This window comes from Tachypleus tridentatus, chromosome 6 (genome assembly GCF_004210375.1).
Source record: "Tachypleus tridentatus isolate NWPU-2018 chromosome 6, ASM421037v1, whole genome shotgun sequence".
Classification (NCBI taxonomy): domain Eukaryota; kingdom Metazoa; phylum Arthropoda; class Merostomata; order Xiphosura; family Limulidae; genus Tachypleus; species Tachypleus tridentatus.
The window spans coordinates 100,226,660-100,251,643 of record NC_134830.1 but is presented as its reverse complement, the minus strand read 5'-3'; the positions used below and the strand labels follow the sequence as shown (position 1 = coordinate 100,251,643).

The 24,984-nt window shown below is 34.1% G+C and overlaps 1 protein-coding gene across 6 annotated transcripts in view; it reads right to left on the bottom strand.

The window, feature by feature from the left end:
• Positions 1–787: 787 nt before the first annotated feature.
• Positions 788–24,984, bottom strand: part of LOC143253179 (uncharacterized) — a 172,437-nt gene continuing 148,240 nt past the window's right edge. For all 6 annotated transcript variants that reach the window (XM_076506581.1, XM_076506582.1, XM_076506586.1 and 3 more), the window contains 6 exons: positions 17,214–17,687; positions 13,896–16,339; positions 12,460–12,616; positions 9,120–9,252; positions 8,010–8,282; positions 788–1,931 (listed from right to left, as the gene is read on the bottom strand). In XM_076506581.1, coding sequence (XP_076362696.1) covers positions 1,638–1,931; positions 8,010–8,282; positions 9,120–9,252; positions 12,460–12,616; positions 13,896–16,339; positions 17,214–17,687 — 3,775 coding nt within the window. In that variant the 3' untranslated portion in view covers positions 788–1,637. The remainder of the gene's footprint in view (positions 1,932–8,009; positions 8,283–9,119; positions 9,253–12,459; positions 12,617–13,895; positions 16,340–17,213; positions 17,688–24,984) is intronic.

The window sequence follows — 24,984 nt, the reverse complement described above, 5'->3', positions numbered from 1 at the left end:
ATTAGAAATTCAGCAATTTGAGCAAACAAAAACGTAAATCGATGTTCTCTATCAGGGTGATAATTGTATTAACGAAAAGAATGTGATATTAACATAATAGCGTATTTATCAATACGTAAAGTGTGGGACGAAACAATTATACATTTGTTTTTCAGCATAATGTAACTTGGAGTAATTGTTATTAACACGAGTGAAGCAAAACATTACATACTAAGTTTTATAATTGTTAATGTTCATGGTTAAATATGTTTTGAATTATAATATAAAACAAGAGTGTCATCGTTTGCTTTAAAAATTATACATTGATCAGTTATTTTGCAACTAAAGCTTTGGAATATATGTTTTTATAGGTTTTCTTCTTAATTTGCTAACACCTCAAATTCAACATCATTTGGTTAAGAGTTGTATTTTGTTTGTTACTCTTAAGTACAAAACTACATTATGGTTTAACTCTGTTATATTCACCTGCGTGTGTGGAAACCCGATTTTTAGCACAAGCTCCCACGCTTTAAAAATTACAATTTTGCTTATGGGTATACCGATTTCTAGCTTATGAAAGTAAGAACTATTCTGATTATGTTTGCATGTTTTCCCTGGTTTTACAATTTTTACATTATTTTTAAACATAGTAAATACTGTAAAACTAGAATTGCTTATAGACTACTCCTGTCTTGGTCTTTATGGTGGACACTGTTTGGTATTATGAAGTTCGTTCTCTTAATAACTGAGAAAACAGTAGTCCTAAAGAATTGTAATAATTTTATAAGATATTAAAACTAAAGAGTCATTCTCATAAATATCATTTTTATTTATTTTTGCACAACTCATTTATCTTTCCTTATGCAAGCATTTATTACAAATCGAAAGCCCTTCAAATTCCCTATGCCTTGTTTTAATATTTACATAATACACAAATACTTTTACAATGTTTTCATAAACACCAATATGTGAAATAATAATGCTGCTATGAAAAATAACAAATGACTAAATATTTCTCTCAAAGTGGGAGTTTTACGTAAAACTCCTGCCATAAAACACACAAACTTATATCTCTATACGGAGTTAATCTGGCATTCAAACAGTTTCATGCTACAAAAATACTGTGTCTCGAGGATTATTTTTGTTTATGTCTTATTTTGTTTTTATACTCTTTCTAGAAACAATATTAACTTTGTTTCATTCACAATGCTAACGAGTAATATCTGTGTAATACTCTAAATTTGTTTAATTTTCTTTCCTTTTTCTCTTAAACACTTAAATTTATCATTAGATCACTTTTTCTTGTCAAGACAAAATAAAATAGTTAAACCACACTTAGAAAAATGAAAGGAAAACAACGTGATGATGTATTTTTAATGAACAAATGAAATATAGAATAAAATTCAATGAAACAAGAATAAATACCATTTTCTTTTTAACAAAACGCTTTTTGCAAATAAATTTCTTGCAAAGTTTTTGAAAATTTATATGAATACTACAGAAAGCCAGCTTAAACATTACTAAATTATTTAAAATTGGGTTTAGAGTTTTTAAATTAAAACAAAAAAATAGAGAATTATAAAGAACAAAAGTGAGTTTTCAGTCGCCAATATTGCATGAAAGAATATTGTTGACAAGAGACATCTCAACGATACAGTTTATGTTGCCATGGAAAGGGGGAGATTCGGATTGCAAACTTCAAAGTTGATGCTATTACGTAAGGCAACAAGTTGTTCTTCTCCCAGTTTTATTTTTTCGTCAATCTCACGAGCGTCAATTAAGAGTTTTGATTTCATCTTGATGAAGTGTTCATAGTCCGAATATTCGTCACCAGATAGATATTGTAGAAGGAACTTCGCTATTTGTTGACTACGTTTGTTAATACTTTCTTTTAACCGCCAGGCTTCCTCATATTGGCAGGTGAGCTTCTCACATTTGGCTTGTAACACACGCTAGGGGTTTGAAAGAGAGGCCTTACTTTACATTATTTTAACCTCTGTTAAATGTAATTTATTACATTTTAACTCCTTCGTTAATTTTATTTTAGTGTGGTAATGAACAACTTTAGTTTGGCGGCCATCATTAGTTTCTTTTCTTGTTTGTCTAAGATCCTACTGTAGTTAATGAAATGCCGTATAACTATTACTTACACATTCAGATATTACGCCACTAGTTTAGTTACGTTAGTTTCTGGTAATGTAATTTATTTGTCGTATTTCCCACTGTCGTTACTTTTATTTGTTTGTATTTTGTATTTTTGTGGTTTCTCATGGATTCAAACCCATCTCTCAAGTTCCAAAACCCAAAGCTGCCCCTTTTTTTAAAGTCTTATTATTACTGTAACTTTTCTCGTATCATATTATTACATTATTAGGGTTTAACTTTATTTATTATTTCTGGTGGCTTAGCATGGCCGAGCGCGTAAGGCGTGCGACTCGTAATCCGAGGGTCGCGCCCGCGTCGCGCTAAACATGCTCGCCTTCCCAGCCGTGGGGGCGTTATAATGTGACGGTCAATCCCACTATTCGTTGGTACAAGAGTAGCCCAAGAGTTGGCGGTGGGTGGTGATGACTAGCTGCCTTCCCTCTAGTCTTACACTGCTAAATTAGGGACGGCTAGCACAGATAACCCTCGAGTAGCTTTGTGCGATATTCCAAAAACAAACATTATTTCTGGCATACAGAAAGTCAAATTATTTGTGTTAAAAACAACTCATATGTTTAATAAGTTAATATTTTGCGTTGTACTTGGTTATTTTTCATTAGTACATCAATACTTTGATTATTTACCACACGATTTTGTTATTCATTTATTAATTTTATTATTTAATCTATATCTTCATAAACGTTTATTATTATCTGTACCGTCCTACTAGTTGACAAAGTAATATATATATGCCGTAATTATATATTGTAGGTGTTAAAGCTACACTATAGTGGATGATAAAGTTTTGAGTTTACTGATGTTACACTTTTCAAGAGTGGCGAGAGGATAGCGGGTTCCGTTAATGCAGAAGCGCGCTTTGCAATTTATGGCAGTGGCTGTATTGTAATATTGACGCTCAAATCCCAATATTCCATGAAGTAAGAGTTGGCTATGGGTGTTGTTAACAAGTTGCTTTTACTTTAGGCTATCAGTTCACAATGTGGAACGGCTATGCGCAATTAGCCATTGTATGGTGTAATTGCGTAAAAAATCTAAAACACAGAAAGACGTTTTTCTCGAAACGGAGAATTGGCAAAAGTGCATGAATTAAATAACCCATAACTAGTTACATTCTATCCTTTGTTTACTGTTAATTTACTTTTTCATAGCTATGGGAACGTGTATTACATTCTCCTCTAGAGCAGTGCTTCTCAACTGGGTGAATGGTTCACTCAAGGGTTAATGAGATCAGAATCACGGTGAATGAGTATTATCAATTACACAACAACTTCAAGAGCAAAAATACAGTAGTTATTATTTACTAGCGTATAGCCCATCAAAAATGACGAGATACTTTCTACCACCCCAGCTAAATGAAATAAATTTCGGGAAACTAAACAAGACCAACAAAGAGGGAGAAAAGTTTGTTTGTTTGTTTGTTTTGGAATTTCGCACAAAGCTACTCGAGGGCTATCTGTGCTAGCCGTCCCTAATTAGCAGTGTAAGACTAGAGGGAAGGCAGCTAGTCATCACCACCCACCGCCAACTCTTGGACTACTCTTTTACCAACGAAAAGTGGAATTGACCGTAACATTATAACGCCCCCCACGACTGGGAGGGCGAGCATGTTTGGCGCGACTCGGGCGCGAACCCGCGACCCTCAGATTACGAAGCGCACGCCTTAAAACTCCTACGAAAAGTGGGGCCTAATAGGCCCCAGAGCAACTTGAAAGGTTATTAATATTAGGCTAATAATTTTGTATTTAAATGAAATTGCCATTTAAATCCATTAATAAATGGATTAACGATATTCCCACTGTCCCTATCTACTATCTAGTGAAACCACAGCCAGGGGAACGGGCTTGGAGAAATCAGGACTAGAAACGTCTTTTCGTAGGAGTGTTAACGCGCTAGGCCATGCCAGGCCAGAGGGAGAAAAGTGCAGATGAGGCAGTCAAATTTCGGTAAATTCCTTTGAGAGCCAATCAAATTTAAGATCATTCATGAAATGAACTAGTGACGTATTCATAGAATAATTATTGATAAAATTCAGTTACTAACAGTTTTTGATCTACAGAAAAGTTCGTGTGTTTTGGTAACACTATGTTCCAATATTGTCATGCTGCGTGGCAAGAAAATTACATGTATTGTTATTAGTGTATGTAGTGAAAGTATAAACTAAAATGTGTACACAACAAAACTGGAAAAAAATATTTGTAGTTTTCTTTATTTAGAGTTTGATTAAAGAGGTTTAATTTTGTTCAAAAATGTTGGTGATATAAAATAGTTTAATTCAGAAACGATTTAAATTTAAAATTGAATTTTTATTTTTACTTTCATGATAAATGTTATTTACTTGGCGTTAGGCTAGGTGATTCCACACTACATCTTTATTTCATGTTTATTATACCAACACTCACTATATTCATAAGGTTTCACGCCACTTATAGCCCCCTTACACCCCGTCACTAAAATCATAATGAGCATACAATAATCGAAGTATTCTATCTGGATAAATGGTGTTAATGGCCCTTCCTAGTTAGAAAAATCAAACGCGAAGTACACACACTGGCTTTTATATAGGTTAAACTCTAGCTGTAGTTTGATATATACACTTATGTTTATTTTATGTTGTATTCGTTCTAGTTGTAGTTTGATGTATATTTAAGTCTAAATAATGAATTTTTCATTTTAATTTAGTACTTTTTTTTTTCGAAGTGGGATAAGTGGGCTGTTGTGAAAACTTACAGAGGTGAATAACATGGAAAATGGCAAAGCAATACCATGGATTCATATATATCATACACTATTGTATAACCTTTGTGGTAGTGTGGTATTAACTGCAGGTGACTCTTGTAACGTTGTATCAATGCAAACAAAGAGTATTTCACTTCAAAATTCCCAACATCTCATTTTCAACTTTAACATAAGTAAGGGAATGTCAAAACACCTATTATGCATCTTCTATCGCGTTATATCAGAATAAATATGGCACTGATAAACTTGCTTATGATAAAACTGGCAGTGAAAGAACTAATGTTATTGGTTAATATGTCGGGCCCGGCATGGCTAAGCGTGTTAAGACGTTCGACTCGTAATCCGAGGGTCGCGGGTTCGAATCCCGGTCGCACCAAAACGTACTCGCCCTTTCAGCCGTGGGAGCGTTATAATGTGACGGTCAATCCCACTATTCGTTGGTAAAAGAGTAGTCCAAGAGTTGGCGGTGGGTGGTGATGACTAGCTGCCTTTCCTCTAGTCTTACACTGCTAAATTAGGGATGGCTAGCGCAGATAGCCCTCGAGTAGCTTTGCGCGAAGTTCAAAACAAACAAACAAAACAATTGGTTAAAATGTTTGATGTACACTGCTGGCCAAAATCTTAAGGCCAAGAAAAGAAAAAATATGCATTTTGCGTTGTTAGACTCAACCACTTATTTGAGTAGAGCTTCGAAAGATGAAAATAAGAAAAGGGAAAATAAAAATAACAAACTTTTTAGCTTTTAATAGGGAAAATGTGAACACTATGAAATAAGCCTAAATACTAGCTGGTCAAAAGTTTAAGACAATACTGAAACGAAGTGTTAATCGGTCGGCCCAAGAAAATTTCGCCGGCATTGAGCAGTAGGATTTGGCGGGTTGTCAGGCAAGACACCAGCCGATCGTCGAACCAGATTAAGGTCCCTTACGGACGCAAATGCAGCTCAAGGACAATAAGACGGCATCTACGAGAGAAAGAAAACACCGTAAACGTCTTCAAAGGCCATGCCTCCTTCCACACCACGAAACAGCTCGATTAAACTTTGCTGAGAAGCGCCAAACATGGGGCGTAGAAAAGTGGACGAAGGTTTTGTTCCTGGTTTAACCTGGATGGTCCAGATGGCTTCCAACGTTACTGGTACGATAAGAATATCCCACCGGAGACATTTTCTACATGACACAGTGGAGAAGGTTCCATCATGATCTGAGGTGCTTTCTTCTTCCATGGAACAATGGAGCTTCAGGTCATACAGGGGCGTCAAACAGAAGCTGGCTATATTGGCCTGTTGGAGAGAGCATCCTTATTGACTGAAGGCCCTCGCTTGTGTGGAAATGACTGGATTTTTCAGCCAGATAACGCTGCAATCCATAAAGCCCGTAGGACAAAGGACTTTTTCATGGCGAATAACGTGATTCTTTTGGACCATCCAGAGTGTTCGCCCGAACTGAACCCCATTGAAAATGTTTGGGTGTGGACGGCAATAGAAATGGACGTCAATTCCAAACAGTGCATGATCTTCGTGAAGCCATCTTCACCTCTTGGAATAACATTCCAGCCAGCCTTTTGCAAACGCTCATATCGATCATGTCAAATAGAATATTTGGAGTTATTCGCAATGACGGCCATGCAACTCACTAATGAGACCTCTTGTTGGGCATTTCCTACCCTGTTTAGGACTTTTTTTTGGTATGGCCTTAAACTTTTGACCAGTCAGTATTTAGGCTAATTTCACAGTGTTCACATTTTCACTATTAAATGCTAAAAATGTTTTTCTTTTTTATTTTCCATTTTCTTTTTTTCATCTTTTGAAGCTCTACTCAAATAAGTAGTTGTGTCTAGCAACGCAAAATACATATTTTTTCTTTCTGTTCATTGGCCTTAAGATTTTGGCCAGCAGTGTACATGTATATATAATTCTTGTATTAGTTTTTCATTTATTGTTGTGTATTATAGTACTTATTATGAGGATTGGTTTTTGAATTATTAGGTTAGTGCATGAACTAATTTAAATTTCCTAAGCTAGCTGAATCTCGTGAGATATTATTTGGGCTATGACCATAAACATCTATTTGCTATGTAGGTAGTTTGGTATGATTAAAATTTAATGATAATTTATTCAACAATGTGCAAACAGTATATAAAAATGTTTCAAATTTAGTTATAACTGAAATTTTGAGGAAAATGTTTTATAAACTAACACACATTTTCAAATTTTAAGCAACCGCTGTGAGTTTTAGGAGAAAATTAACTCTTATGCTATACAAAAATTGGAAAATAAGTAATAAAACGTAAAAAGTAGCCTAGTGAATCGTAGGCGTATGAGATTCGTAAGTAGTAGGACATATTTAATTTTATTGTAGTTGAATACATATACAGATTAAAATTTTCGGTAAGTTTGTTTGTCTGTTTAGAATTAAGCACAATGCTATACACTAGACTATCTGTGCTGTGCCACCCACGGGTATCGAAACCCGGATTTTAGCGATATGAGTCCGTAGATATATCGCTGCCACTGGGGGGCTAAAATTTCGGTAAGACTTCACAATGGCAGCTAAGATACTTAAATGTCTTCTCTCGCACTACCTTTATCACGTGAAATAACTAATGATAAGCACAAATGTGGTACAGATTTATGAACACGTTAGTAGAGGTACATTATATAACGACAATCGCCTGCGTCGTCAGCCATCACGTAGGAATTTCTTGTTGAAAATATCAAAACCCTAACAGATGCAAATTGGCTGATGAAACCAGAAAACAAGTTTTAAGAAATTAGTGTCCAAACAATGAGTGATATTCATTTATTCAATAGAACTGTGATTTGTTGTGTGTTTTTTTTAAACTGTGTTTTAGAAAAGGAATGGAAATATTACTGATATTATGTTAAATTCAATGCCAAACACGATTTTGAAATCAACAGTTTACCGTTCATATTACTTTCGCGGACCTGTAACACTTTTTAAGAAAAAAAAATATACTAAAGATCTGTTTATCTGTAAAGTTCACATGTCTCTTCCTCTGAGCCACAGCGTGAGTATTAAATATTTGATTAAGAATACCAGTTATTTGTTACAGATAGAAACATTATATAGATCCTTATTACGTTTAGGTCATAATTAACTACCTACCTTTTCTTTCTCCGTAGTATCTTCAGGTAAACACATAAGAGCATTCTGAGCACGTGCTAGTCGTCCAGAGATTGATAACAACAAGTTAATAATTTTTTCCATTTCTTCTACGTGTAATTTGTACTTATCTATTTCGTTAGGTTTAGCAAGTATCTCAATACGTGCTGTTATATCCTTTCCCAAGCTTTCATTCTGTGCCATTTCTTCTCGAATAACAGTCTGTTCTGCTCGAAGGATTTGCAGTTTACGGTCAATACTTGGTATCAGCTCTTCCTTCGTAAATAAAATAAAAAATAAAGGGCTTTTATATGGAATTTCTATTTCTAATTCAAATTCCGCCGTTGAATTAAGGTGATGTTAAACGTTGAACTTTCCTTTTGTTGTAATAGTTGTACTCGTAAAAGTAACAAAATATTTATATGATAATACAATTACCTGTTACTTTTCTCTTCGGCATTATGGGTTCGAAAACACAGTTTCTTGTAAAATTCTTATGAAATTTTGCAAAAATTATTTTAGAAAAATCTTTCCATTTTAATGTAAATAAAGAGAGTGTATTTATAGTATATTTATATGTATAGTTTTAGAGGATCAATAGTTTTATAAATTATGATTTTCCTTCATGAATATGTCTGTATTATGATTCAAATAAAAAATTTCTATCTTAAGGGTGAAAATAGATATTCCAATACAAATTAAGTAAAAAAATCTTACTTAACTATCTAAAAGTTATATATTATTTATTTTGCCAAAAATACAGTTTATTTTATTTTCTTAGCACAAAATGTTTGACTAAAATTACTTGTTCAGATAACCCAAACGCATCTATTACGCGGCATTGTTAAAAAAAACAAAAAACAACTATTAATGCTACTTTAAACCACAGATTATGTACCAGAGACCGATAAAACCAAAAGTACACGAATTTTGTTTGTTTGCGTTTAGGTGCATGGCTACACAATTAGTTGTATGCGACGTGTCAACCACAGATATCGAACCTTGATTTTTAGCTTAATGAGCCCTCAAGCTTACCAGTGAGCCACTTGGAGGTAGAAGGTACTACTAACCAGAGAAATATATTTCTAAACGCATGTTTCACTTTTATCATACCTTTTTCTCTGTAATGTCTGCCTGAGAAGCCCACTGATGGTAATTCAGATTTTTTCCATATCTGTTCAATAACTTAGCTTTTGGTTCTGATGTCGTAAAGTAAGCACTGTCTGGAGGGAGTTCTTTTTCTTCCCTAGGGAGGAAAGTAACGAAATTTAAATGAACTGTTACATTCCTAAAAAAAGCAGTCAAGTAGCATAAATGTGTCAAATCGCAACAGCAAAAAAAACCAACAAAAACATAGTTACATTACACTGCAGCTTACGGCTGTCGCTACACAACTCTTTCTACTCTAAACAACATATTGATAATGTAAGTCAGTACGTCATTGCCAGCTTAATGATTATCAGTAACGTGGTCAGCAATAAATGTTATTCAATTTTTTTCTTACAAAGGATATTTTAAGCCTTTTTTTGTTTATATTATATTCTGTACAGATGTTGTTTCAAATAGTATAAAGATTTCACCTTCTTTTTAGAAACTAATAAATAAGTTTTCTGTCCAGAAACAAAATCATTGTATGAGCTTATAACATGGATAATCAACTCTAAAATGAATATTTACTTATGTATTGATGACAAAAACATTCTGTTGAACGCAAGAGAAATTTTACGTTGTTACAACACGCTCTAATTTGCAAGTCAAATTAAAACTGTAAACCTAAGGTGATTAATTTGATAAAAATGACAATAAACATCTTCATATTTATCTTAAGTAATGAATGGATATTGTATTAAGGTCTTCAACGCACTTTTGAATAAGATGTTCCTTTTCTTTGCATATACAGAACAATGTGATAATTTAAGGTGGCTGCTCGAGTTATTTAGGTACACAGATCTAATCATCTTATGCTTTTAATCTTTGAGACAACAATTAGATCAAGAGCTTCTCCGATGTATATAGGGGCATTACAATGAATGTTCGTCATTCAGAAATATTCGTGTCAAAATATAGTCTCTTTAACTGGCTATTCACAAAAGTCAACAGTGTCAATCGAAAGATAAAACATCTGCAACTAAGGAAAAATATAGCTTCTAAGCCGATGGTAACAGTTTGAACAAAAAGACATTTGAAAGAACTAGTTAAGGTGCAAGAGATACGAAAGTTGTGTCCTAAGCAGTTGATTCCTTAAAAAATAGCTGATGTTTATGCGCTCAACTTGTAACATGTGGGTTTCAGGTTGCAATCCCTATCAGCCTTGCCCTTTCAACCATAGGGACATTATATTTCGTTAGTAAAGAACAGTCCAAAAGTTCGTGGTGGTGGTGAGGATGTGACTCGCTGTCTTTCTTCTGGGTTGTAACTTCTAAGTTTGGGACGGCCAGTGTAATTAGCCCTCGAGAAGTTATGCGCGAAATAAAAAGAAACAACAACAAGCCTTTAGGATCCGATTGTAATCAACCATTACATGCGAAGGACATTACTCAATGTTCTATGGCAACCCACAACCAGTCTAAAACCTGTTTCTCTGAGAAGTAAAAAGAAAAACATTGCTTCAGTGGTGCTTGGAACATAAACTACTGACAATGGATGACGGGAAGCGAGTGGTGATGTCTATTTAGCTACGATTTCCCTTTTCTGTTAGCAGTAGGATAGAACTATCGGTTTAAACACGTGAAGCATTTCACTGGTTGTGTTATTCGAAAGTACAAGCTGTTGAAGTTGATGTAGTGGTGTGAGGAACTTTCTAATATCAGAGGCTGGGCTCTATATTTTCTTTAAAAGATCTAACAATACACAAAGTGTACCTGAACGCTGTTGCTGACCACATTCATCCTACATTTCTACCCTTACTAACACGACGATAATGTAATGATACTATACACTCAAATTGTTCGAAATGATCCGAAACATATGACTGCTATTTCAGTTATATTGCCATATAACCAACAACAGCAATTCTCATTGAGTTTCTTTAACGATAAACTTAAACATTGCGTTTGCTACTGTTGTCTTCTACTGGTATATACGAACGTATTTCAGTCCACACCCCTTGGAGAATACAAATAAAACTCCTTTCAGCATTTTGCAAAATCTATGTTAAAATCGACTTTAGGCTAGTATCGAGGTGAAGGGCATTCTCATTCTATCTCAATTTTATGTGGACAGTCCACAATAAAAACAAATGGCCAGCCAATTTACTCTCAACTTTGAAAATAGTCTAAGGTTGCTGTTACTGAACATTATAAAAATTTCTTACTTTATATTAGTTGTATAAATAAGAGGATTGAGGAAATCATCTTACAAATAGTATAATCCTGCAATTATATTTTTTCTAGGGTATTAAAAATGCTGCAGTTTTAATATCTGTGCATATTACAGAAAAGGATCACTTCTGTATATCGTACAAAACTACTTTTTTACTGCAAAAAAGTGTTTTTAAGAAATTTGACTTTTTTGTACTTGAAGAACGATTGATTTAAAGTTTTATTTATTTATTTCTGCTTTCTGATTATTCAATAACAAAAACGTTTTGAAATCTTTTCCGAGACAATACTAAACTGAAACATATTTTTTTCTTAACTTATGAATAAATGGTAACATCATACGATGTTGAGTTGTCACGTTGGACATATGCCATTTTTAAAAAAACAAAAAATAACAAAACATATTAGATTGAAGGTAAAAAATAGAACTATTTTATTGTTCATAAGAAAAAATAAATGTAAACAGAACGAAACTATAACTTCTAATTCCATTTTGTTAACAAGAATTATTAATACAGATGAGCCCGGCCTGGCCAAGCGTATTGAGGCGTTCGACTCCTAATCCGAGGGTCGCGGGTTCGAATCCCGGTCGCACCAAAATGCTCTCCCTTTCAGCCGTGGGGGCGTTACAAGTTACGGTCAATTCCACTATTCATTGGTAAAAGAGTAGCCCAAGAGTTGGCGGTGGGTGGGTCCTTCTAGTCTTACACCCCTAAATTAGGGACGGCTGGCGCAGATAGGCCTCGAGTAGCTTTGTGCATAATTCAAACCACACAAATTAATAAAGATATTTTGTTTATACCGACAAGTTTGACAATATATCACGAAATGCAGAGTAGAAGTTATAGAATTTAAGCATGCTTACTGAGATATAATAATCCATAAAAAACGGTTCATAAATTTTGAAAGGTTATTTATTATATTTTCTAACCTAAATATTGATATGAAAATACATTTATTACATCTCGTGATTAGGTACAAGAATTGTATTTTCATTTTAATATTTTATGAACGATTAGTTATAAAAAGGTAAAAGATAATAGCAATTAAACCACAACAAAAGAAGGGTGACGTACACTGAGCACAAACTGCAATTAACAAACCACAAATTAAAAGGGACTTATCAACATTACCTGTTTTCTAAAGTTTGTAAACCAGTTGTTTTTGAATCTTTCAAAGTTGTGATTTTGGTTGTTGTGATTTTTCTTACGGGTTGACCTCCTCTTTCAAGCTCTAAGTTGAACAATCCCTCCAAATAGTCTGACATAGTTTTGTGGTTGGAAGCCGGTACTATGGAGAATAATAATAATAACAACAAATGCAAATAGCTATTTTCTTTCCTATCTTTAATGTTTTGGTAATACTTTTAAACACTTATAAGTATATTTGAAAAGCAATTAATCAATTAATTAATTAAGCAACATTATATTTATGTATGTTTCGTACAGCAAAGCAGCCACATCTGGCTATCTGCTGTGTTCACCGAGGAAAATCGATCCCCTGATTTTAGCGTTGTAAATCCTAAGTCTTACCGCTGTCCCAGCGGGGTACAACATTATATGTTTGATCTGTGAAAGGATCAAGCGACCACACTGTTAACAGGAGAAGCTTGAATTATAAAACAGTAGGTGGGGCTGGTGATTTCAACTTTGCTTTGAATTTCACACAAAATTTGGTTTGTTTGTTTGTTTTGAATTTCACGCAAAGCTACACGAGGGCTATCTGCGCTAGCCGTTCCTAATTTAGCAGTGTAAGACTAAAGGGAAGACAGCTAGTCATCACCACCTGGACTATCTCGTGGACTATTCTTTTATTAACGAATAGTGGGATTGACCGACACGTTATAACGCCCCCACGGCTGAAAGGGCGAGCATGTTTGTTGTAACGAGGATTCAAACCAGCAATCCTCAGATTACGAATAGAGCACCCTAACCATCCCGTCATTCCAGGCTTGCCTACATTAGTAATTATAACTTATGTTTGAAATTAAAAAAAAAGAATGTGATAATATCTCAACTATACTATATATGCTACACGGAATCCGGACGAAGCTTTACGCCCAGTACCAGAGCTCATCAGCTGAATGTGGTACAACAGATATAGTAGTGATCGAGACATCATCAACAGATCGAGCTTCCATTGTTTCATTGTGAAGCTGGGTAAGTTAGAGAGTTGATTATAAATAAGATACTAACTTTCTTTAATAATGATAGCGTATTTCAAAACCATATTATATTGTATACTACTACTGTTTGTTCTTTTATTCCTCGTCTTTCTCTCGTAGCTTAGTGGTTGGCGTGTTCCGCAATTTGGGCGTGCCACAATGATGGTTGTCAAATCTCACTATTCAAACAGACGATAGTAGCCCAAGAGTTGACTAGCTGTCGATCTGTTGAAAATTAAAAACAGGCATATACAGATAGCCCTTTGCGTGAAAATGCTATAAATATTTTTTTCCGCTTTCTTATTTGAATAACATTATCTCATTGTCACTAGCCCATATAATACAACTTTGTTTTACAGCATGTTTTGGCACTTTCTATTTATTATAAGTAAAACACAAGCTCACCAAGTAAGTTTCGTAAGTTTGCATCCCCACAGTAATTCGCGAAAGCTTGAGATAATTTCTCGCATTCCAGTTCTTCTTTGGTTTTCTGCTTCTGGAAAGAAGTAGAAGTTTTCGTTGTTTGTGTTGAACTGCTTATTCTGTTACTGTTGGAGAAGCTGCCTGTATTACTTGTTGCAGGTATACAGATAGCGTTATGCTCATAATGCGCTGTACGTTCCTCCTTTACAGAAGCATTTTCCTCCTGTTGTTCCTTTACAGTAAAGTTAGTGAAGTAAGACTGTGGCGCTTGGTGTCTAGTAGTTAACTCAGTGAATACTGGCGGTAAGTCTTCTGGTACACACGAGGAACTATGTTTCACTTCATCTATAGGACTGAAGTTGGAATACGTCGATGACATCTGGTGTTTGGTACTGCTTTTAATAGATGAAACAGTCTCTTTTGGCATTTGGAAAAGTAATGAAGGTAAATTTATATCAGAGTTTATTTGTGACATTTTTTGTCCATTAATACTCTCAGCAGATAGTGTCTCTTCTAGCACTGGAGACGAATTCGGTTCTCTCTCGTATTCAGTTTTATTACTTTTATACTTAGTAATGTTTTCAGTAAGTGATGTGTCTTTTGAAAATGGGGATGATTTCAGTTCTCTTTCATGTTCAGAGCTATTAACTGAACAATTTGGTGACATCTTGAACCTAGCAATGTCTTCAGTAGATATGTCTTCTGGCAGTTGTGTAAAATTAAGTTCTTTCTTGTGTCTAGAATTATTATTTGGATAAACAGGTAATATCTTAATCTTGGTTATGTTTTCAGTAGACGATGGATTTTCTGGAACTATGGAAAAATTAAATTCTTTCTCATGCCCAGTGGCATTACACGAACAAACGAGCAACTTCATGTTCTTATTAAAATTTTTATTAGGTGATGCATTTCCTGAAACTGGAAAGGAATTCAGATCTTTCTCCTGCTCAGGGTCATTAGGTGCAAAAATTTGTAACATGTTATTCTCAGTAGGTGATGCATTTTCTGGAAATGACAACGAATTCAGATCTTTCTTGTACTGACTCTCATCAGTTGAATGAACTGGTAACATTTTTTTCTCGATAAGTGATGCATCTTTTGTAGATGAGAAAAAATTTAATTCTCTTTCAAGCCTAGTGGTATTGGTTGAATAAACGCGTGAACCATCCTTATACATTATGGTTTTCTTAGTACATTGTGTGCCTTCTGGCACTGTGATGGAATTCTGTTCATTTTTTTGCAAGTTATTCAAGTTGGTCTTAGGTAATGACCGTTCTCGCACTGGGAAGGAATCATTTTTTGTCTTGTGCCCATTGCTACTGTTCAAGTAAGTTGATGCTGTTTTGTGCTTAGCATTAAGTGGTATGTCTTTTGAAACAGAAGTATGTTCTTTTTTTAAGTGAACACTACTGTGATTAAAATAAGTTGATGACAAACCATCAACACTACTGAATTCATGGGAAGACGGTGATACAATCTGTTGAGAGAGGGGTATATTAGCGTAGATGGGTGACGTCATTTCTTTTCTTAGTTCCAAAATATTTTGGTAACTGCTCTCATCGATTCTACCCAAAGTCTGTTTCAGATCGTTAACACAGTTGTTATTTGTATATGCATGGAGTGAGTAATTGAGGCTATTTGGGCCTGACGTGGAACTAAATGAAATCGAGTTATTGCATTCCGAAGATATACAACTTTCAGAAGATGGCAAATCTTGACTAGGTGAAACATGTGCAGCAGTTAGACCCTTGGAGTTCTCTGTAGATGAATATTTATAAAATTGGTGATAAAATGGCAAACAATCACTTCTCAACAAGTCGACAGGTGATTGGTCATTTTTATTGGTGCTCGTGCTTTTACGATCTTGAAAGAGGCTGTCTTCTGATGTTTTAGTTTTGGTAATTGCACCGTGACAGTCGAAATTATTATTATCTCTAGTCACATCGTCACTGGTTTTTATTTCCGAAAGGTTAGGCGTAACGCTAAAAGCAGGAGAGATGTAGTGTGCATGGTGTTGGATCATGCTTTCTTGCTTGTCATTAAAAAAATAATCATTTTGAGAACACTGAATAACACTGAGAGTTTCTAGCTGAGATGGAAAGGATTCAGGAAAGTGCAAAAGAGAAACAGCATTAACCTCTTTACCGAAGTGGTTTTCTCGGGATTTCTCAAATACATTACGCAGCCCAGGGTGTTTTCTTGTGGAACTAGAAGAATCATAAAACCTAGAAGCACTCTGGTTTGAATACGCATTCTGATGTGTGATATTTTTCATATACCCTTTAACTTGTGGTGGTAAATGTCCTTTGGACGGTGGATAAAGTTGGAGTCGATGAGCCATGACGTTTCTTGTACTTCTTTCTGTTTTGTGTTTCTTATTTTTAGATTCATTTTTGTGAGACATACAGAAAGTCTGATATGGATTCCTGTTAAGAGAAAACCATTTCATTTGTTGAATTCACATCTACAGTAAACAAAAGTTTTAATTTTTATATAGTAAAGGTTTGTCCTTTAGAGGGACAAGTTTGTTTAGTAAATGAATTTTATTAACATAATTCGTTCTGTATTAAAACAAGTATGAACCTGTAGAATTTTAAGTTTTGTTAATCAAAAATTAAACAATGAGCTTTATGTACTGTATCCACTGCAGGGATCAAATTTTAAATTTTAGCGTTGTGAGTTTTCAAGCTTAACGTTAAACCGCAAGGAGGTGAAACTGTATTATAAACAGCAAAAAGAAATAAAAATAGAATAAATATCATATAAGTGACAAATTGTAAAATGGTGGTTGCAGCTTTGTTTAAAAATAAGCATAAGCAACCTGTTATGGTTAAATTTAAATAGATATTAACAGGTATGTTTTAATGTTTTCGTTGAACGAAACAAGAGCTTATACACGATTTCGAATTGTTGCACTGATGCGGAAACGTTGTGAACCTACATGACTTTGTGTAAGAATATTATTCTACAAATTATGTGTGTGCACTTTTGAAAGACACATCATTGATCAATATCGATCTGTGTAATGGTATAACTGTTACTCAAATATAAATAACAGAAGGAAAACGTAGTTCATTCTTATCTACATATTATTCAGAAATACAACGAAAAAAATAATTTTAAATAAGCTTATGTGTGCTATATTTCCTTTTGTTCACAAGCGCACGTATACGTGAAGTATTATATGAGCCGGAGACGGTAAAACATACATATAAAAAGAGGTGCTGAAATTCCTTACTTATTTCAAAGATCAAAAACACATATTTGGGATATTACTGATCATCAAATCAAATTACATACGTGCTTGTGCTAGCAGTAATGATCATGTCTATTTCAAAAGGATCTGGTGGCGGAGGTAGGGGATCACTTGAAGGCTGGACCATAGTATCTTCTGTTTCAGGAGGAGGTGGAAGTGGGAGCTCTGGGCTGGAGCAAATTGGTGTATTTTCGTGAAGAGCCTGGATTGTGGTAATTCTCTCAGTCTCCATGTCCTCTCTTTCTGTATTGTTATTGCATGCTTTATATTCATTGTCTTGATCACGAGTTGATATCGGTGGAAGAGAACGTGAAGAACATTGCTGTTTGGATGCTGAAACGAAGGAATTCTTAACAAGTCTCGTTGGTGTGGTAATTAAATTTGTTTTAGGTTTTGCCTTACAGGTGTCGCTAGTATCCAATGTTATAGTGCCATCTTCGGTAATGACCGTTACTGTAGATACCTTATTGGAATCACGGGTTTCCTCAAGTTGTGCTTTGCGTAGTGTCTTCTGAAAACTAAAACAAAATATTTTATTAACCACAGAGATCATTAAAGTTACAGTTTGATATAAATTAAAATAAAACTAATCTCTACTGCATGCAATGCTTAAAACTTTTTAAACAATCCTTCGAAGAATCGGGAGTCGATACAGGACTTTTCTTTCACATGATTTGAAAAAACAATATATCTTTATGAGACGAGACAGGTCGAGTACAAACTGTTGTGTAGATACGGTGCGAAATTAATCCGTGAGAGATAGTATATTAATATATAAGAAAACATAATAAGTATGATTATTTGATTTCTAGCTTTTATAAGAACACAATAAGCTTTCATACACTACATGGAATCTTTATTATTAGCCAGGGTACTTGTTAGTTCGTACTGTGGTAATTTTATCCACATCAAAATTTCATCTTATGCTTGTTTGTTTTTTTTAATTTCGCGCAAAGCTACACGAGGGCTATCTGTGCTAGACGTCCCTAATTTAGCAGTGTAAGGCTAGAAGGAAGGCAGCTAGTCATCACCACCCACCGCCAACTCTTGGGCTACTCTTTTACCAACGAATAGTGGGATTGACCGTACATTATAACGCCCCAACGACTGAAAGGACGAGTATGTTTGGTGCGACGGGGTTTCGAACCCGCGACCCTCAGATTACGAGTCGAACGCTTTAACCACCTGGCCATGAGGGGTCTCCACAGGATTTCAAATTCTTTTTCATTGAAGTTCTTCTTTGTAAGTCTGGCATTCATTGACACTGTTTCAAGGATTAGTTAAGTCTTTAATTTAATTCGGATTAGGCTGCTCGTGCTAATAGGTGAAAAAATTAAACATTGTTTTATGACTCTTTCGAAACATTAATAGTTAATGTCATTTTATTGAATAAAAGGCAACGAGGTTAGTTCTTAATTAAATTTCTACTGAACACTACTTTCCATCGTAGATCAATACTACGCCTATAAAAATGTAACAAAAAAACGCCATATCTGTTTATCACTTATAACATAGTCACCATGGTAACAGGAAACAGAGCGTGAAACACAGAAATTTAGGAAACTTTTGTTATTACTATTTCCAAACTACTTGTATTTTACCGTTTTCCTATATGTTCAAGACCTTTATATAATATCTCCGCTGCAAACTGAAGGTAATTCATTCCCTTTATTTCTACTCTATAAATGAAGAGACCGTGAAAACTAGTATATAACAAATGTACTAAGAAAGACCATGCGATTGATCACGTTTCTCAGGGGACGAAACAAAAACAGAGTATTCGCTTTTGATATCATTTACCTCGTATAAACAAATAATGTATAGACACAAGTACAAATGTAATAAGTAAGTTGAAAAGTAGAATAGATCACTTGTAATTTTTTAGATAAACCACTTAAAATTCAAACGTCAGACAAAATGTTCTTAATTAGCAAAGGATGTATCCTCGCGTTTAACAACAGTGTGCATAAACTACGACTACAATATTATTACAAAAATTAGGACTTCTTTTTTAAATGTTATTGAGAAAATAAACAGGCATAATGTCTTCTCTTACTCATTAAGATGAAATTCTTTCCCAAGATCAGTGTTCAACTTGTTTAGACGGTATTGAGCAACATAATTAATATGGAAGTTTGTAGGAAATCAAGAGGAAAAACTTTAAAGTAATTTTAGAAATAATAAGTTGTTTTTTTTTTTTTTTTTTTGTTTTGCCGCTTGAGAAACAGGATACACAGAATCTATCTCAGCTGTATGGTTTGTTTGGTTGTTATTTCAATTTTGTGAAAACTACATGATGGCTATCTGCGCTAGCCATCCCTTATTTTAGCAGTGCACTAATAAAAGGAAGGCAGCTAGTCATAAAAACCACTGTCAACTTTTGAGCTACTCTTTTCTCTTTTATTATCTTTTTTTACCGTCACATTATAATGCCCGCCATAGTTGAAAGGGCAAGCATGTTCGGTGTGACGAGAATTCGAACCCGTGACCCTTAGCATGGAAGTCGAGCACCCTAACCACCTGGTCACGCCGGACCCAGCTACATGGAAATTAATTTAAATTCGTTTAATTCAAAGGCTTTCTCTATGAATCTAGATTATATTACTGGCTCGTAACTATATACGTTCAACGTAGACAACAATCTCATAAGTATTTGAAATGTAACGAAGAAGTTGAGAAACCGATTAAATAAATAATAAAGTAAGTTGCATTGTTTTGTTAAGTTTAAGAAAATTGTTACAAGAAACATAAATTCAAACACTGATACCAAATACTCTGAAACAAATGTGAAAGAACGAGGTAAATCGTAAAATATGGGCATACTTGAAACTCTCAAAGTAACTAATTTAAATATCAAAATAAGACTTACTAGGCCTAAAAAACCTGATTTTATACGTTTGTTTTTAAGAGAATATTGCAGTCATTTCTTTTCCTTCTTAAAACTTTTGAAATGAACCATGGTTTAGAATTGTTAGGTATCTTTATATAAAATAATTCAACTTATGTAACTTTAATGCAACAAAATGATCAACTTAATTTTTGAATTCATGAAAATAACACTTAAAAATCAATAATCCAGGGAATTCATGTCTAAAACCTAAATAAAAAAATAGAGTCTCTATTCTATTACATGAAATTATGGGTTTATCATTATGCCCAATGAGCGGATAATACGAAACACTAAAAATTTACATGTAATTAACATAAATTCGCAGAAACGTAGAAGATACATCGAGCGCCTGTAATTTTCTTTAAATTTAGATTTTTTTTTCTCATTGATTTGAAGAAGACAACAACTTCAACTGTGTAAGCAATTACGAGAAACCACACTCTTGATTGTGAGGCCTAAGTAGCTGAAGAGATTCATTCGATCCAGCAGTAAAATCGATAACTCTCCATCGCGACAACACTTGGTAACAAGGCTGAGCCAAGGTGAAGCTCACATTTCTCGAACGAAGGGAAGAATTAAATTCACTATGCAAACTCGATTAACAAACAAAGACATTGGGTTAATATTATTGTAAAGACGAGAATAACGCCGTGTTTTGAAAGTTTTACTAGCAGTGTTACAAATAAAGCAAATTAACTTTATGTATCATATTGAAATTTTTGCAATGTCAAAAACAAACAAAACTATTTATAAATAGACTCCCCCACACCAAGGACAGTTATTCAAATGTGTAAGTAATTCTATAAAATATTGGTATTGTCTATAAGAAGAACATTTAGTTTTGAGTATGATAAACAAGAACTGATGAGGTTCTTAAACAAGAAAACCTACCGTTCCGAAGACCAGTATTCAACTTGTTTAGAAGGTATTCAGCAATACAATTAATGTGGAAGTATGTAGGAAATCAAGGGTGAAAACAAACCTTAAGTAATTTTAGAAACAATAAGTTTTTTTTGTTTTGCAGCTTAAGGAACAGGATACATAAAATCTATCTCAGCTTCATATAAAGTAATAACATATAACCTATGGTGGTGAGTGAAATGCAACTCAATAAAAGCCTTTGAAAAGTAAGACCGTCAGAAATTTAAGAAACTGTCTTTACTTATGATTGCTTCATAATTTTGTTGCGCTGCGCTGCACAAAAAGTTATTTCTATATAGCCAAATGTAATTTTAATCTGGTAAACTGAAGGAGAGGTAACTAGACAACAGACATTCTTATAGGGCACTTACTTCCATGCACAGTGTAGTCCGGGCACGCTAACCAATAAATCACGCCTTATCCAATATCACTTGGAAGAAAAATATTGAAATAGTTTTATAATGAGTATCAGAATGTGCTTATTAAATTGTCACCTGAAGTTCGATACGAGTAATTTATCAGCATAAATATAATACAGTGTAGTAAAATATCTGAAAACGTTCTAAATATTCCGTTTGCTTTATCCATTCTTGACTTTCTTTTCAACAAAACATAAAAAAAACTATGGATCGAAACATAGGCTATAGAGACAGCGGGGTTGCACTGCCTCCACTTTTAATGACCTGAACTCAAGTAGGTTAGGAAATAAAATTATTGAGAATGTATATCCATGTGGAACAAAACTGTAGTTCTTCTCAGGGCATGTAAACGGCAATACAAATTGTCCAAAACCTGTGCTAAAGGAGAGGTTTATTTGTTTGTTGAAGTTTTCAAATAAAGCTATTAGAGAACTATTTGCGCCAAGCGTCCCTACGTTAGAAATGACAGACGAGGATGAAGTAATCTGATCAACACCATTCACCAATAAGTCTTGAGACACTCTTTCACCAACAAAAAAGAAATTAGATTTTACTTTATAATGGCCGAAAAGGCGACCATCGAACCCGCAATCTGTAGATTACGATGCGAATGCCCTAACCACCAGACCATACCAACTGCTTAAAAGGAAGGGAGATGCCACATAACTTAAATAATATATATGTTTGTATATCATAATAATGTGCATTCATATACAATTATTGGTTACAATACACTATTGATTATTCATTAAGTTGATAACATTGCAGGGAACTAAAAGATATGTAACAAAACCAAATAAATCATGAATTGTTGAGGGAAAGTCCCAAGTTTCGTTCTTTCTAGGTATTAGGCAAAAGTAAAAAGTACATAAAAATCTTTTATGATTCAACCACTAAATTTAATCCATATCTATATATCGACTTATGATTTTATGCTTAAATTAAAGAACATAATCTTCATATAATGAACAATATTTCAAAGAAAAAACAAAAGGTAACACTTGTAATGATTGGATTAAAATAACAATTTTGGTAAATAGTTGACAACATTTTTAGGATTACATGAGTCGCAATAATATGAGTATAGAATGAAAACAAAATAAATATCATATACTATAATACATTTTTAGCGTGAAAAATGAATATTTGTCATACACTGTAGTTTAGACATCATTAGATGTACAGTGTTTAAAACTGAATTTCAATGACACATTAAGATGGAATATCAGAAGATATAAATATGAAAATATATTTTGTTTTTATTAGCAGTTAAGTTTGTTCAAATTTTTTTCTTTCTTAAAAAATCTATTTATCTTCATCTGCAAGAAGCCTGATGTTGACGTATATTGATTTGTGAAGAATCTGTTTTGTAGTAAGTGGTACGTTCATTAATTCAACAACAGATCACGAATACAACCACCGATAATTATTTTTTTGTTAGCCCTAGCAAGTTATTTATGTATTTTTAATGATGTGTCATAACCAGGAGTCAGTTTTACTTCTTGAACTTAAACTTTATCTTTAACATGTAATTTCGCATTCGTACTAATTCAGCGTCTGAAAACACAATCTATGGTACATTAATATCTTATTATGAGGAAACAATTTCAAAGTACTCGAAGAACGAAAGAAGGCCGCGAGAAATTTCTTGGAAAATTAGCACAATATTCCCTATTCTCCCAACCATCTTCATTACCAAGTTTTCAGGCATCAATTTTAATAAATCATGCAGTAGATTTGAATTCGGTAACAACGCCTAATTTTGAAAATGAGCATTTATTACCACTCCCTTGGATAAAAGAAATAATAATTTTTCTTTTGCAGAGATTGCATGTATTTTTAAATTATATTTTACGCTCAAATACAGTTTTCCTTTGTATCCTTAAGCTTTCTTTTTTTTAAAAAAAAAAACAGTACTATACCGAAAGTTCACGATTAGATAAATGCACAATACAAGACTTAGGCAAGTTTACAATAAGTCTTTCAGCTGATAGATGAAAAGAGAAAATTGTTTTGTATTGTTAATAAATAATAAAAACACTCAAAGCCAAATAATAATGCTTCTTTAACAATTGTATCAAATAGTAACAAAAGATACTTAATTTTAAGAAAATACTCACAGTCCTCAAAACGTAATTGCAGAAAAGTTATTGCAGCTTAGTTTTTAGCACTGTATGTCCTATATTTTTAAAAATAAGAATAAATATTCCAGCACAAACCTCGACGTCGAGTGTTACTATTTTTTTTTCTTTCTGGAGGCTTGAAATGGTCAAGTGGTTAGGGTGCTTAGCTTTTAATCTGAGGGTTGCGGGTTCGAATTCTCGTCACATCAAACATGCTCGCCCTTTCAGCCGTGAAAATGTTATAATTTTACGACCAATCCCAATATTCATTGATAAAAGAGTAGACCAACAGTTAGCGGTGGGTGGTGATGACCAGCTGCCTTTCCTCTAGTCTTACACTGCTAAATTAGGGACGCCTAGCGCAGATAGCCCTCGTGTAACTGCGCGAAATGTAAAAACAAAATTTGTAACCGAAGACATTTTTGAGTGAAATATAGATAACTTTTATTTCAAGACAAATGGTAACTGGAAAAATAAAACAAAATGATTTCTACGAGACGGCCTGGCATGGCCTAGCGCGTTAAGGCGTGCGCTTCGTAATCTGAGGATCGCGGGTTCGCGCCCGAGTCGCGCCAAACATGCTCGCCCTCCCAGCCGTGGGGGCGTTATAATGTGACGGTCAACCCCACTATTCGTTGGTAAAAGAGTAGCCCAAGAGTTGGCGGTGGGTGGTGATGACTAGCTGCCTTCCCTCTAGTCTTACACTGCTAAATTAGGGACGGCTAGCACAGGTAGCCCTCGAGTAGCTTTGTGCGAAATTCCAAAAAAACAAACAAAACTATTCTACGAGACAAGAATATTTTGAACCATGTGACCCTGTAACTTTGCGCGAAATTCAAAACAAAAACTTTCTTTCTAGTTACAAGCTTTGATGTACAATTGCTAAATTTGCATCTGCTAATCTGTTTAGTTGTTATTTTAGTGAGAGTTCCTCTAAATTCAAGAATGATCATTTTAAAATATTTGTTTCTATCTGATGGACAGAGTCTGAAAAAGCCACAACCTTGAATCGATGGGAGCGGGTAACAACAGTAGAAACAAACAGGTTGTACCTATAATATGACAAGTGTTTGGAGAAATTAGGATGTTATATTAATATTATAACTAACAATTTGTAATAATTTGGCCACAGTCTGTCTCATAGGTCAATACACACAAAGATCGCTTACATTTGGTCATAATTCCATCTGTACGTAAGATAGGTAAAGACTTGTATGTTCATTGGAATTACAACTAAGCACTTGGACAAAAAAGGCCCTAAATTTAATACTTACAACTTTCTGATACCATGAAAGTGGAACATGTTTTACTTCTAAACCACTTATGAATATATTAATGAATGTTATTTATATTCATTGCCGAGTAATAATAAGATGATTATTATTACCAATCTTGCACTACATGGCGTAAAGAAAGTTACAAAATAATGACTATCTGCTTTTCTTACTCTGTCTTTCTATAT